Source organism: Tasmannia lanceolata, unplaced genomic scaffold, assembly GCF_043159265.1.
Source record: "Tasmannia lanceolata isolate RefF3 unplaced genomic scaffold, GAP_Taslan_0.1 ptg000013l, whole genome shotgun sequence".
NCBI lineage: Eukaryota > Viridiplantae > Streptophyta > Magnoliopsida > Canellales > Winteraceae > Tasmannia > Tasmannia lanceolata.
The window spans coordinates 49,425,890-49,442,169 of NW_027518690.1; the positions used below are offsets into that span (position 1 = coordinate 49,425,890).

Genomic DNA, 16,280 nt, shown 5'->3' on the forward strand with positions numbered 1-16,280 from the left:
CTACATCTGAAAAAAGAAATTTTTTTCTTTAAAGACATAATTACCCTTGGATTTCTTCCAATTTAATAATGTACAACTGTGATCCCTTCCTTTTATACTGAACTGACAATATTACCCTTTGCCTTTTACATAGCCTTACAATAAGCCTTGTGACAAAAGTCAAATTTTGTTGGTAAGATAAGAGGCCATTTAATGATTAAGCGGTTAGGATTATATCTAATCATAAGATCAACGGTCTCGAAACCATAAAATCTGTCACTCCAGTCAATTCTAGAAGCTCAAGGGCAGTTTCTGTCATCTAAAATGTAAAGAAAGCTTTCGGGAATTTCCCCTCGAGACAAAAAAAAGGAAAAAGAAAGGGTATTATAGTAATTTTGTGGGTTCTTTTTCGCAAACAAAGAGGGCTAGTTCCTTCAAACTCTCGTTTGTTTTACAAATACTCTCTCTCTCACACACGCGGAGATTTCATGGATTGTTTATTTGGAGATGGAGGCAGGAGATAGAAACGAAGAAAATATTTTACTGAGCGAAATTCCAGGTATTCCATTTCCATCCGATCCTCTTAGGTAAAAAAAAAACGAGATTTTTTTTCTTTCCTTGATTTCGATCTTCACATTTAGGTTTTGAAAGAAGGAAAACCAGAGGGTTTTCATCTTAGTAAAAAAGGTTCTTGTTTCTTTCGTTTTTCTCCTCTCTTTCTTTTATAGAGAAAATATTTACGAAGAAAATAAAAATACCAAACATCATGATGTCTGGTTTTCACCGGAAAAAGGTGAAAGGCCGTTCAAGATGGTAAAATATGGACGGGCACAAGTACAAGTGGAGGTCGCTTGTTCAATGATCCTAACCGTTAATCTGCTAAGATCTCTTTATGGGTTGGCCATAAATCAAAGTCCAACACCGTCGGACTATTGTGACCGTCTGATATTTTGCCGATTGGGAATGGACGTGGATTAGTGGCCCACCATAGGAATACACGACTTAGATCATTGGACATTGTACAGGTGCTCAAGCTCTAATAAGGGAAAATATGGGGTGAGTGATTTATACGCCCACTTTTGTTCCTATGTCAGCCCCGTCCAGTGTATTTATGACTACGCTTTTACCCTCCAAGTTGGTGGGCGTATTAATTATGACTACGCTTTTACCCTGCAATCTGGTGGGCAAGGAAGGAAAAAGGGGTGCATGCATCACGTATGCAAAGAGTCATGTGACAGAGAGGATGTGCTGTTTGTTATTGTAAATTTGTTAATAGTAAATTATTTGAGATTTGCTAGGAACCATGGCTTAAAGGCATTTTGTGGCTGGCTGTTGCATGAGAGACCAGCCACAGAGGCTCACTTTTCAACAGATTTTGTCTTATTGATCTGAGGTGGCTGGTTAGCAACAACCATCCCTGAAATGCCTTTCTGCGATGGTCCCTAGCAAATCCCAATTTAAGTCCATGTTTGTAAGTTGCAACCATGGAATATTAGTTTAACAAGGGGTGAGAGATAGCTAAGGAGGATGGGAGAAAAAGAGACTTGAGAGTGTGAGAATGGGCTACAAAGTAGCAAAAAAATTAAATTGTATTTTGATTAGAGTTTATCTTTTCCTCGTTTTTTATTCATACTTATCTCACCCTCTTACCTCCTCAACACTTTAGTCGGAGAAGAGAGACTAGAGTGGAGAGGAGGGAGGAGAGGTTAAGATATGTATGTAAAAACAAGGAAAAGATAAAATTTAATCAAAATACTATTTATTTTTCCCCTTCTTTTTAGTCCCTTTGTCCACGGCAGCCAAACATGTCAAAATGGGGCTACCGATGGCATGAAGACACATGACAAGGGGTCCATGTAAACCTATAGCAGCAAGGCCGCATCATGGACCCATCTGAGACGGAGGAACTCGGTAGGCCGGGAGCCGGTGACTCAGCTTCCCGGAGTGAGGACCAGAAGATCATGGCCAAGAGGGAGCATTTGGAGCCGAAAACTGCCAAGCAGGAGCCATCATCGGCATGACTGTAAACCTGGCCGAGAGAAGAATCCTCAGTCGGCCAGCACCCAAGAACTCACGACCGAGTGCCACCATGCATTAGGATGCAGAATAAGTGTCGACTGAGAACCAGGGTTCTCAGCCAAGTAAAAGCTCTCGACACAATCGTGTGGTGCTCCGTCTCTCACTAGGTCACTGCTTCTGGGGATCGTACAACATCCCATCACTCATCATGCCACATCCCATCTCTTACCAACCTAGCTCACTGTTTCCTGGGATTGTACTCTCACCATGCCACGTTCCCATATCTTACCAACCCAAGGGATTGTCATTGTCAAGGACAGTACATGCCACAACATACATTGGACCTGCCACCATGACTACCGAGAACCCTCTCGCCTTTTTGTGTCCGGTTCTTATTATGCTGACTTATATGACTTGAGTGTCGAAGGGTTTCCAAGAGTTCCAACTCCCAACTCCAAGTATCCCTAATCTTTGGTTGTGTGTGCACAACCGACTATGTATTGCCCAACTACGATTCTGCCTTGACGAGACTGAGCACGGGGTCCATTAGAGTACAAGAGTGACATTTGAGACACAAGAGTTTGTCAGCACTAGGAGATTTTTCTATCTACTTATCCCGCCATGCCTCATGTTAAGATATTGTGATCCACTATGTGGATGCGTCTTAAGCGAGAATGCCAGATTGAATGATCCTAGTTAAAGGTCTACTCATTTGTTTTGGATTTTTTGAACAGGTTGTGAGTCCAAAACAGATTATTGGACTCAAATTTACTTTTAATTTTAATTCAAATAATCAGTTATTTGACTGGCAATCGTTTCTAAAAACCCCAAACAAACAGGGAGTTCTAACTCAATTGCTTTTGGGATACACCTACTTTAATTCATTTTGGGAAACACAAGAATGATGTGGCCAACGGTTTTTAGGCGACCATAAATTGGTGTTGTTGTATGCCTCTGATTTTTTTAGAGCATAAAATGGTGGTGGTGCAAATGGTGTAAGAGCCGTGAAAGTTAACTAGCTCTTGCTTCTTTTAAGGGAGCATAAAGCATTTGTGTCTCTATTTAAATGCCCTGTGAGTGTCTCTCTGCGAATTGAACAGATTCAGAGGAGATTCTTGTGGGGTGAGAATAAGGAAAAGAAAGGGAGTGAGGGAGTGCTTTGGTCAAATGGGAAGATGTCAAGATGGGCGGGTTGGGCATAAGGAGAGTTAAGGAATTCAACCATGCGCTTTTGGGCTAATGGTTATGGAGATTTGGGGAGGAGCATGATAGGTCATGGGTAAGGTCATTAGTAGCAAGTATGGGCGCAATAGGGGAAGATGGGAATCCATGGACTCGTTTGCGAAAAAAGGGCTGTCGGTATGGAGAGATATCTTAAAAATGACATCTCTTTTCAAGTCTAAGGTTAGATTTAAAGTCTATAGGGGTGATAGAATTTTGTTCTGGCACGATGTGTGGTGCGGGGATGTGTCATTTAAATGTAGATTCCCGAGATTATTTAGCATGGCTTCTAATAGGGAGGCCTTTGTTTGCGATTGCTTCGAGCAGAATGACGGTGTCCTTGTGTGGAATCCGGGGTTTAGAAGATCTTTTTTTGAGTGGGAGGTGGAATTGCCCTCTAGCATGCGGGTCCTTCTTGAGGGATGTTATATTAAGAGGAATGGAGAGGAAAAAAAGGCTTTGGACTGAGGAACCTTCTGGGTCTTTCTCGGTCAAATCTTTCTATGAGATTTTATTGCCCATTTCTAACCCTTCATATTCGGCAAAGGTATGGAAATTTCATTGCCCACCTAGAGTTTGTATCTTTGGTTGGACTGTTTGTCATGATAGAATACAAACTATCAAATTTCTGAGAAACCGTGGTATGTGACTTATCGATCATTGCCCCGTGACTTATCGATCATTGCCCCCTTTGCCTTCAAGATGGGGAATCTGTGGATCATTTGTTTATGTATTGTTCTTTTACTCGGCTCATTTGGCAGTTCATTTTCATGAGATTTGGTATTTGTTGGGTTTTCCCAAAGTCTATTCCGTCGTTATTGCATCAGTGGGGAGGGGTTCCTTGGAAGGAAAAAGGGAAAACTTTGTGGAATTTTTGTTTACTTGCTACGTGGTGGTCTATTTGGAATGAGAGGAATTCTAGGATATTTAAGGGGAAAGCTAAGAACCCTCATTGGATATGCTTGAAGATTATCACCTTGGTTATATCTTGGGTGAGCTGCCTTCCTTCTTTCCGGTTTGTATCGGCTTATGATCTTTAGAAAGGTTGGAGGGAGGTTTGCTTTAGTGTTGATCGGAGAGCTCTTGTCTCGCAAAGGTGGGAGTCGTCTCCTCAAAATATGCTTAAGGTTAATTTTGATGAAGCGAGCTTCGGCAATCTGGGTCCGGCTGGGGTGGGAGGAGTGTGTCATAACGAAGAGGGTGTGAGTAGTGTGGGCATACTATGGCTCTATAGGTGTCTGTGATGCCTCTGAAACTGATGTGAGGGCTGCGCATTTTGGCATTTTGCATATTGATAGAAGTCTGTTGGATCAAACCATTATTGAAGGGGATTCGTTAAATGTGATTCGTTGGTTGAAAGGTGGGCCGGCTCCTCCGTGGAGATTTCTTTCCATGTTTGATGAGATTGGTGATATAACTTCGGGGTCTTCTATCGGATACCAACATGTCAAAATATCGACAAATGATAAGGCGGATGCGCTTGCCAAGCGTGGTGTATCTGGCGGTCCTATTAGGTGGTTTAACCGCCTTCCTCCTTGAGGAGTGGTGTGCCGTTGATTGTATATTTCGTCTCTTTTGCCTTCTCGTTTTCTATTGTAAATATGGGAGTTCCATCTTGGTCTCCTATTTTTTCCATTATTTATAATATTACCATTTCAAAAAAAAAAAGGGAGCATAAAGCGTGTGGCCGATGTATGCTTAAAAGAGAGCATAAAAGGGTGGTTGTGTAGTATACTAGTATGTTTAAGAGCTGTGAAGAGTAACTCTATATGGTATGTTTAAAAGATAATTTATTTCGGAGGTAGGAGATTCTATCTTTTTTTTAAATTTATTAACATTTAAATGATAAGTCTTTAAGTTACAATGTTTTTTTTTTTTTGTGTGTATTTTTTTCTGCTTTTGCCAAGAGTCGGATTAGACACTTAGACAGGATGGGCTAGGGTTGAGACATTTTGAGGTGGGTTGGGTTAGGGTTAACCCTCATAAAAAACTATGCCTGCGTCATCAGATCATAATGATGAAGGTGCATCCTTCGGCGAAAATTGTTAGGCCTTCCAACGATCCAGACGTTCGATCAGTTCCATACTATTTCGGAGGAATGGAAGATCATACTTTTCAAAGGCCGATCATCCATAGATCGAAAGAGATCGGACCCTAAACTAGGTGATTTAGTTTTTTTTTTTTTTAAAATTTTATTAGAATTTTCTCATTGGCTAAAGAGCCCTCGTTTTACTTTTGTTAGGAGTCAAGTTGGTTTAGGAATTTTGAGTTTTATTAGGAATTTAGAGATTTTAGGATTAAATTTATATTTTTCCTATTTTGTAGTCAAAATAGGAGATCAAATTAGATTAACATTTGCTAAACATAAGTAAACGTGTTTACTTGTTTTCTGATTGGTAAAGTAAAATTTAGTTATGTGAGAAAACCTTCCAGTCTTCACAAAACCAATCTCGAAGGCATATCTTCTTGCTGCAGATCAACAGTTAGGATTTGCAAGTTTGCCGCAAAACTCCGTTCAGTTCTGCTAACTGTCCAAAGGTGTAGATACCTTGTTTTCAGCCCCATTTCTACTTTATCAACACACTTAAACCAGACGCCCAAGACCCCATTGAACCCAAAAGCCCCTTTCCACACAATCAAATCCTTGATCCTTAAAAGCCCTTTCTTGAAGTCTTAACTACTCCAAGTTCTTGAAACAATTCAAGAACTTCCACTCTTGAACAACCCCAAAACTTCATCCCCTTCCACTTTAATTGATCCTCCCTCAATTACTTAACCTGCATTAACTCACCCATATCCTTCCCTATACAATTTAGCTGGTAAAATCCCGGTTTTTAGCTTGTACAACCTTGGGTTTTAAAATCCTTGTACCAAGTGGAGATTACTGTCTGATTTTGTCAGTCAACGTAAGAACAAGTGGTAGGGATTTGATGATTAGGCCGTTGATCATGTGGACTCCGTTGTTTATAGATAGTGTTGGGACCTGGTAGAACACACCGTTAAAAGTTAGCCGTTAAGGGGAGGGTGCCAAGTCCTTAAAATCCCATCCGCATCAATTCACTTTTCTGGTGTGGGATCTTTGCTTTCGTGTGGAACCCCCAACAATCTCCCCCTCCACGCAGAAGCAACGTGGACAACTCTGAGATCTTCTCCGAAGGAATTTCAACGTCCTCAAAGGTATGCTAGGGTTACCGATCTTCCCCAAGGGATTTTCTCCATCCTCGAGGGCACACTAGGGATCAACCCCCCGCCTGAAAACACCACTTGTTGAGACGAGCATCTCTAAAAGCTAGCCCCAACCGGGAAGGTGCCCAAGTCCTTATAAGCCCATCCACATCAATTCACTTTTTCCAATGTGGGATCATATGACTGGTAAAAGGGCCAATTTGATGGCTATGATTGTCTGACTAAGATATTTGGTTTGTTCATTTGTCTGAAAGCTACGGTTTGGATGATCACCATCGTGATTCCCAAATGGAATCCCACAGTTGAGAGAGGGCAAGTTTGTTGCAGTGTGTCAGTTAGATTTTGAAAAAGTATAGTTTGTTGCAGTGTATCAGTTAGAGATTGACAAGTATGTTAAACAGTAGATTAAGTAATATACATACATGTGTCCCTACTCAGTTTAGATTGAAGTCTCAGTAGAAAAAAGTGGCTAGGCGGAAGGACAGCTGGTGTCTAATCCCCACCATAGAACGATCATCACTGTTCAATAGGTTAGCAAATTTAAATATGGTCAATTGGTTTGGCTGGTGGGCCCGTATTAGGTGAATCTGAGAGAGTTAACATTGAATTCAAATTTCTATTTATTGATAGTAGCGAGAGATAAGAATCCTGATGGAACACGAATACGAAATTGAGTGGGTGGCAGTTTCCATCTTTAGACCCTCGCTTATATAAGATCCCACTACGGCCTCTCATGAAACCAAGGTTGCCAGAGCAGGAATCGAAAGCGGGAATCGAACGTGAGATCAAAGGCTCTCAGTAAAGAATCCTGCTCAAGATTGCCAGAGCGGGAATCAAAAGCAGGAATCGAAACGGGAATCGAAAACGGAAATCGAAGGCCCCCAGGAAGTATCCTGCTTCCTTCCACGAAACTAACCAAAACCCTTCTCCTCTGGTGATTTTTTTTTTCCCTTCTGGAAGCGTTAACACTGTGATTTTGATTCCAATAAGCTTTCAAGGTGAGGACTGTCTCTCTCTATATGATATAATATTACCTTTTGGGTGCTTTTGGAGGTGGCGTTCTTTTTGGTGTGAAAGTAACAAATTGTCTTCTCTCTCTCTCTCTCTCTCTCTCTCTCTCTCTCTGAAAGAGTGAAAGGGACATTCGTTTTGATAAAAAAGACTGCGACTTAAAATGACCAGAATACCCTTACAAAGGGGTTATATTTTCAAACAATGCTATCCACAGAAAAACTTTTTATTTATTTATTTTTATTGATAAGTTGGGGTTAGGCAGCAAGACCCCTACCAGAATGTACAAGAGAGGAACAGAAGGAAATTTGCAATCGAATGTAGGAAGACCCCACAGAGTCTTTAACCCCTCTGTAAGGGTATTTTGATCATTTTGTTGGAAGCCCAAATCGTCTCCTCCTTTTCTTGTTGCGCACGTGTCGCCATCTCAAACCCTAATTTTTTAAAGCTAAAGGGGTTCCTGTTTTCCTAGCACCTTCCTTTCCCCACCTTCCTTTCTCTTGCTCTGTCCTTTGTAAGGGTATTTTGGTCATTTTTGTTTGATACCCAGATAATATTACTAATAAAATAGTCTTGAGAATGATAATGTCCCTCTCCTAAAACCACTCTAACTGTCCAAACAAGCCTACTAACAATTAATCAACAAAATAAACTAATACTTATCGTATGAGGATTCTATCATATATGCTAATACTGATCATATGAGGACTCTAACTAACTCAACATTACGTGGGTTTTACTTTGCAGGCTATTGAAATAAATTGGAGTGGTGAAGTTCTTGTAAAGAGCTCTTTGACACAATGGCGAATGTTACTGTTCATTCATGTCCATCCCCAATGAAGCCCACTTCTAATGGAGCATTCCAAGGGGATAATCCTCTTGATTTTTCTCTCCCTTTGGCCATTTTACAGATATGTCTTGTGCTTGTTGTCACACGAGGTCTTGCTTTCCTTCTCAAGCCTCTAAGGCAGCCTCGTGTGATTGCTGAGATGATTGTGAGTACCTTTTTTTTTCAATCTTCCTCAGTTCCTTTTTCTAAGATCATTCATAGGAATTTTTTATTATTTTTTATTGTGTTCTTACATTAGATTAAGAGAAGAAATTTCAGTTCAAATTATATATGTAGAGACTAGAGAGTTGTTATATGCCCTCCACTGTTTTAATAATGGCTTACCTCTCTTTATTTCTACTTGTCTAGTATGTTGTCAACATCATAGTAGAAACATGTTTAGTAAAGAGAGGAGTGATATTACATACATGGGAGTGATATCCGTACTCCACACTTTATGAACTACATTCCTGATTAGCTTTTGAGAACATGTATGTAGGGAATTGTAGCAGATCTTCAGGTTATTTTATTTTATTTTAGTTTGTTATTATTTTTTTTATAGGGGGCATTCAGTTCTATTTGGTTCAATACTGTGAACCTGGACAGATTAGAATCGAAACTTTATTTCCAGTTTGGTTTTTAAATTCTGCTGTTTTTTTAACTAATTAACTTGCTTAGGATCTTATTACAAAGTATTAAAAAGAACTTAGTATTGTTAAAACATGTAGTTCAATGGAATCATGAAGCTTGCAAAACTGCTTTCAGTTCTATTAGGTTCAATACTGCGAATCCTGGAAAAATAAGAATAGAAAACTTTTTTTTGTTTGTTTTTTAAGATTCTGTGTGGTTTTTTTAACTAATTAACTTGCTAAGGATTTATTACAAAGTATAAAACAACTTAACACTGTTTAAAGTATGTATAGATTCACACACACATGTAGCTCAATGAATCTTGAGGCTTGCAACTCAACTGTAAAATCCAGTATTTTGGTTAAAGAGGTTATGAAAACTTGCCAATTTTTTCAAAGATTAGCCCGTTTGATTTGCTTTATTGTTCATAATATTGTACTGAAAATATAATGTCAAATCCCAGCCAAACTGAACTCTACTTAACCCACTTCTGACTCAATGAGTTGCTTAATATCGGCATATAATCACGCATATATGTATGCCTGTGTACATATACATTGATCTGAATGTGCATGTATATAGGATTCTAATATTCTTTGTCCAATGCAGGGTGGAATTTTGCTTGGCCCATCAGCCTTGGGTCGTAACACAAACTATCTACATGCAATATTTCCTGCCAGGAGCCTGACAGTGTTAGATACTCTAGCTAACCTTGGGCTCCTCTTCTTCCTCTTCACGGTAGGCATAGAACTGGACCTGAACGCCATCCTTAGAACTGGAAAACGATCTCTCGGAATCGCTGTTGCTGGAATCAGCCTTCCCTTTGCACTAGGAATTGGTACGTCATTCGTTGTTCGGGAAAAAATTTCCAAAGGTGTGGATCTCCCTGCTTTTGTTGTCTTCATGGGTGTGGCCTTCTCTATAACCGCCTTCCCTGTCTTGGCCCGTATCCTCGCCGAACTCAAGCTCTTGACTACTGACGTTGGCCGAATGGCCATGTCAGCTGCCGCAGTCAATGATGTGGCCGCGTGGATTCTACTTGCCATCGCCATTGCACTCTCTGGTGCGGGCCACTCCCCCATCATCTCTCTCTGGGTCCTCCTCTGTGGTGCCGCATTCATTGTATTTGCTGTTTTTGTTTTACGCCCAATCTTTTCTTGGATGGCCCAACGTTGCCATGAAGGTGAGCCTGTAGAGGAGATATACATATGTGGAACTTTGGCTGCGGTCTTGGCAGCTGGGTTTGTTACTGATGCTATTGGAATTCATGCCCTTTTTGGCGCTTTCGTGGTTGGAATCCTCATCCCAAAGGACGGAGCTTTTGCTGGTGCTCTTGTAGAGAAGGTAGAGGACCTTGTTTCAGGTCTACTTCTTCCTTTGTATTTTGTTTCTAGCGGATTGAAGACCAATATCGCTACCATTCGAGGGGCTCAGTCTTGGGGACTGCTTGTTTTAGTGATAGTTACTGCCTGTTTGGGAAAGATGGTGGGCACAATTGGTGTCTCACTTGCTTTCCGGATGCCTTTTCGTGAGGCTCTAACGATGGGATTTCTGATGAACACGAAAGGCTTGGTGGAGCTCATTGTCCTCAACATCGGTAAAGATCGAAAGGTAATTTTTTTATGCTTTGTTTTCTTAAAATTCAATCTTAAATTAAATGGGACTGAAGGGACTTGTTGAACTCATAATTGTTGTTTAAGTTACCATTCCACCTAGCCTTCTCGGGGAAGAGAAATTACCACTGCTATTATACAGGAAAACAAAATAATAAGATAATGACATTTAATGGCAATCGTCAGCGGTTAGTTAGGCATACTCCTTACCTGCAATTGATGATGCTCTGGCACAATTTGAGGAATCATATTAGAGGACAGGAATCAAATAAGGGGACATGATGGAATTTGGGACCTACAGATTTTTAGGGAATACTTGCTTGCTTGCTATATGTTAGGTGCAAGGTTGTCTTTGGACCTTGTTTAAGACCTGTCCTTTTGCCAGATGCAGATGAGAATCCTTCCCTTTGAATATATTGAACCATCAACCATGATATTCTCACTATTTTTTCTTTGAGTACAATGAAGACCCCAATTCAGATCTTGTCAACAGTCCTAGTCTAGAGCTGTTTTGATATATTTTCCAGATTGTCAACCTTTGGTTTCTTGTTGGATGAAGTCTCTATGATCATGGATATGGCTCCCACGGCCTCCCTTCCCATGTTTATGCCTAGGGAAACTATCTAAGTTGATTTGTCATCCAACTGGGCTGGTTAATTGTAGTCTTCGGTCTTCCCCCTTTTAATTTCCACTGCGTTGGTGATTCTTTATATATCATTCTGTAATTGCTGGATTGTCTCCCTTGTTGCAGGTGTTGAATGACCAGACTTTTGCTATCATGGTTCTCATGGCTCTGTTTACAACCTTCATCACCACGCCTATTGTCATAGCTATATTTAAGCCTGCAAGAAGGACAAGCACCCCCTACAAGCATAGAACCATACAGAGGAAAGACCGAGGTACCCAACTTCGAATCATGTCCTGCTTCCACAGCTCTAGGAATATTCCAACCCTGATCAATCTTATTGAGGCCTCAAGGGGGATCGACAGCCGTGCGGGACTCTGTGTTTATGCGATGCACCTCATGGAGCTCTCAGAGAGATCATCGGCGATCCGTATGGTACACAAGGTGAGAAACAATGGACTCCCTTTCTGGAACAAGAGGCAGCCCTCAAAATCAGACAATGTTGTTGTTGCCTTTGAGGCTTTCGAACGCTTGTGCAGTGTCTCTATAAGGCCAATGACTGCCATCTCACAACTCTCAAACATTCACGAGGATATCTGCGCGAGTGCCGAGAATAAAAGAGCTGCACTAGTGATTCTACCATTCCACAAGCATCAAGGGTTAGATGGAGCCTTGGAGCCTACTCGGGCCGAGTTTCGAACAGTCAACCGAAAAGTCCTTGACAATGCACCATGCTCAGTTGGTATCCTAGTTGATCGGGGTCTTGGCAGTTCCTCCCACATCTCTGCCAGCAACCTCTTATCCTCTGTGACAGTTCTCTTCTTTGGCGGTAGTGACGATCATGAAGCACTCTTATATGGACTCCGAATGTCGGAGCACCCTGGGATACAGCTAACTGTCTTTCGTTTCTTATTTGAATCCGACATTTTTCCGGTTCAAAACAGTGTCGGTATCAGCACGAATGATGACACCAATGGCAAAAGACGATCAAATGATGAGTTCTTTGCCGAACATCGAAACAAGATTCCTAAATGTGAAGAAGTGGTGGTCAGAAACTGGGTAGAAGTAGTTGCTTATATTCAGGGCATGAGCCGGTGCAACCTATTTCTGGTGGGTAGAACTCCCAAGGGGGTCCCAGCAGCTGTTCTGGCTGAAAGGACTGAATGCCCGGAATTGGGTCCAATTGGAAGTTTTTTAACGTCGCCGGGTTTCTCAACAACAGCATCAGTGCTGATAATGCAACAGTATCGTGGCCTGACGACGATGAAGAACTTACCGGCTGTTCCAGTTGATGAAGAGCAGCCAGAGGAGCGCACACCGAAAGCTTATGATTCTGTGTAGCTGAGATCAGTTTTCTCTTTCATTGTTGTGGATAGTAGATCTATTAAAAGGATTTAAATAATATATGCTGTTAAAACTGAAAGGAGAAATGAAAAGTGAGAATACCTCTTATTCAATAAGACCATTTCCCCACCCTTCATTTCTCATTTGTATTTCTTTAAAACCATGTTTCTGAATGCATCTATATATTTTTTTGGTAAGTATGAATGCATCTATATGAAGGTTCTTAGACTGTGATTCCTTGTTGTTCCTTTTGAAATTGGGTGTTTGCTAGATGGAGACAGGAAGAAGATGATTATAAGTTACTAAAACAGCTACTGGTAACTGAAATAATTAATGAAATTCCTTCTTTGATTCGCAACAGTGTTGTAATTCTAACTGTTGGATTTTGCCTTGTTTTCTAGTTTGTCTAGGACTCAGGGGTACATTTAAGAAAGGTTCTGGGATTCGGCTACGACTCTTGTTTCTTAATGGGATTACAACAAGAATAGAGAATTTGCCCTTCTTTAAGCTGTGTTGAACTTTAGGTTTTGGAATAAAGCCTAACATATATAAAAAGGTTCTTGTAAAACCTAGGTATGAGAAGGAAAAATCTTGGGGAAAGCCTTTACATTAACATATATTAAAGCTTCATGTAAAAGCTGGAAGTATGAGAAGGAAAAATCGCAAAAGAGAGACTGAGTGAAGAGGGTTTTCTATTTGTGTTTGTGAAAGGAGAGAGCAAGGCAGAGAGGGATTTTTAAGATAGAAGAAAAGGAGCTTACATATTATGGGACTGGGTTTATCTCTTGTGATTTTGTATTTGTTTTTATAATGGTTCTTGGCCCGTTGTGTGATCTTTGTGCTTGTGTAAGGTTGTTATTTTTATCGTCAATTGGCATGTGATCAGATCAATTGAGCTAGTTGAGTTTTTACACAATGGTATCAAGGTAGTTGGATCGATCTAATTGAAAAAGCATGATGAAGTTTGAAAGTATGTTCTGAAGATTCTCGTTGAAGGTTGACTGTCACATGTGGTATTTATTATCTAAACTTTGTCTTGGGTATCACTCATAAGTCACAAACAATGCATATAGATTTACAGTCCTTAAAAACAATGTCATATTAGAGTTACTAATTGCAAAACTTTTAATGACAAATTTCCTTTTAAATCTAGAAATCATAAGAGCACAAAACTATTAGGAAAGTGATCCTAGTACCTCATCTTTTAGAGATGATGAAAGCATCGGGCTGTATTAGAACCTGACTGAAGTAAAAGAGCTAGAATAGTAAAAGACTTGATGGCATGAAGGAAGTCATGAATGATATAGGAAAGAGTTGGTCTTAGAACAATTAGAACCTGGCAAAAGCAATACAGCTAGAATAGTTAAAGACTTGATGACATGGTCATGAATGATCAAGGAAGAAGTTGGTCTTAGGGTTTTGTTACCTATTATATCTGCCATTCTTATAATATCCTTGGAAGTTGATAATATGGAGACAAAGAGTGGAGAACCCGGTATCCTTTCCTTTGTGTCCGTTTGGATTCACCAAAATGGGAAAAAGAAAGTAAAAGTATACATTTTCTAAATCCGAGGAGTCTTTGATTGCCATATAGTATTCACATTATATTTTCTAAATGCAAGCATTCTTGCACTGTTTTTACTTTCCTCTGCGGGCTCGATAAAAAAAGATAAAACCAACCAATGCGGGCTCGATAAAAAAAGATTACAGCCGAAGGTATTGAGTTCCATTAGAATCTGCAGTGATGATGGCCTTCCGATCATGTGGAAGCTGAAAGGGGGGAAGAGAAATTCCTTTTGAGGGGTAATCCTTTTTCGAAAGATAGTCAGCCGCACCATTGGCTTCTCTCCAAATATGAGAAATCTCCCACGAAATGAATTTGCTAAGGGCATTGTTAATAGCTTCAACAATGGGGATCTTTGCCCAAGGACAGTTTTGACCCATATTAATAACTTGGACTTATCAAAATGGGGTTACCAATTTACGAATGGGCTTATCAAGTCTTTTAAAATTGCCCAAGGGTACTGGAGTTTTGGAAGGGGGTTTTCAAGTCTCTGGGGTTGGGGTTATCCAGTATCAAAATGAGGTTACCAAATTCTGAATGGGCTTATCAAGCCCCTTAAGAACAAGTTTTTACTTCCTGTTTTTTTTCACTCGTTCATTTTCACATTTTTTTCTTTCTACCGTACGATTCATCTTCCTCATCCTCCATTGAAAGGGAGAAGGAGAAATGCAAAACCCTAAAACAAATGAAAAATAAAACCTAGATATTGAAAGATAGATGGGAATGAACTCACGTTTCAAATTTTTGAGTTTTCCCACCTCTAATGGTGGCTAAATGATGAAGAAGATGACTGGTAATGTAGAAAAAAACAAAGTTGAAAATGAAAAAGTGAAAAAAAAAAGAGGGAAAGAAGGGAGAAGAGGGAAAAGTGGAAAAACAAAACGTGTTGCTTAAGAAAAGGGCATTTTCGTTCAGCTTTTAATGACAAGACATATTTTGTCCCCGTTGATAATTTCTGAAAAGCATGGGTCCTGTTGATAATTTCACCTAATTTTTGTCCCCCATTGGTAATTGATCGTATTTACTAAATGCAAGCATTCTTGCACTGTTTTGACTTTCCTCTCGAACCATGACAAAAGGGAAAGTAAAGAAATGGGAATCTCTATTCCTTTCCTTCTGCTCTATACTACACACATCCAAACAAACCCTTATGTTCCTGGCCTAATTCAAGAGCTTCTTTGTTAGCTGTGTACCTTGTTCTTCATATGCAATTAGCTTGGCATAGCTAGCATCCTTTAGAAACAGGAGTTTTTATATGGTGTAAGCCCTCACAGTCCCGTATTTTTCAAAAAGTACTGTACGGACCACATCGTAGGATGATCCGAACCGTCCATGTGATGGACCACAATGTAAATCAGTTGTGCCCCAAAATCATTTCCATAGGATGATCCTAGCCGTCCGATCTATAGAGATTTCCTCTATTAAGGCATTGAGGAATGACGCCTCCAGTGGCTCATCCATTGAGATTCAATCTATTTCTATCCAAAGAGTCATGTAAATATCAAGAGAAATATTAGATTCGCTTCTTTAGATCCAGAGAACTCCACCATTGCCTCTTGCTAGGGAAAAACGAGACACAAAGAAGCATAAACAAAAATAAAGGGCAATGATAAAGGGAAATGATAAATAAGCCCCTTTTCATTGCCGGTGCACTTTATCTATGACTGCAAAGAGGCACCTGCGCATCACATGGGAACGATTGAAGGGACCTGATTGCCATCGTACACTTGTCCCAAGTAATGCAAAAGGGGCACATTTATCATTTCTCAATAATAAAAAGCAACATTGATGTTTCATTTATGTAGTTCAAACTATGACCTATGTCGCATGAATCCCCTTCATCTTCTCGATGGTCAAAATTACAGCTATTTCATGGATCGAGGCATCAGTAGTCCCATGAACAAAATCCCTGAAATGTACGAACACACCAATGAGGCCAAGAATGTTTCCATAATGTGAGTCCTTCTTTAGATCAGAGGGTAAGAATCATCCTATGGAAATGATTTTTGGGGCACAATCTATTTATGTCGTGGCTCATCAAATGGGCGGTTTGGATCATCCTATGGTGTGGGCTGTGCCGTTCATTTTAAATGAACGGGGTGAATTCACCATAGAGTAGTGAATTTATCACTGCCCGTTGTTTAAATGAACATGTTCTTGACTAATAATCAGTATACACTTTCTGTTGAAAGTTGAAGCATCCCCTTGATATTAAAATTCACGTGTACTGCCGACCCAATAGAGGGACCACATGAGATA

At 40.2% G+C, this 16,280-nt stretch overlaps 1 protein-coding gene across 3 annotated transcripts; it reads left to right on the forward strand.

The window, feature by feature from the left end:
- Positions 1-435: 435 nt before the first annotated feature.
- Positions 436-12,683, forward strand: LOC143890445 (cation/H(+) antiporter 18-like). 3 transcript variants are annotated; one of them, XM_077395132.1, is made up of 4 exons: positions 436-538; positions 8,164-8,411; positions 9,485-10,486; positions 11,240-12,683. In XM_077395132.1, exons 2-4 carry the CDS (start codon positions 8,217-8,219, stop codon positions 12,452-12,454), a joined length of 2,412 nt encoding a protein of 803 aa, XP_077251247.1. In that variant the 5' UTR covers positions 436-538; positions 8,164-8,216; the 3' UTR covers positions 12,455-12,683. The 3 variants fall into 3 exon arrangements, with proteins under 3 accessions (XP_077251247.1, XP_077251249.1, XP_077251248.1); XM_077395134.1 differs by lacking the exon at positions 436-538 and adding an exon at positions 6,971-7,339; XM_077395133.1 differs by lacking the exon at positions 436-538 and adding an exon at positions 6,972-7,403.
- Positions 12,684-16,280: the final 3,597 nt, after the last annotated feature.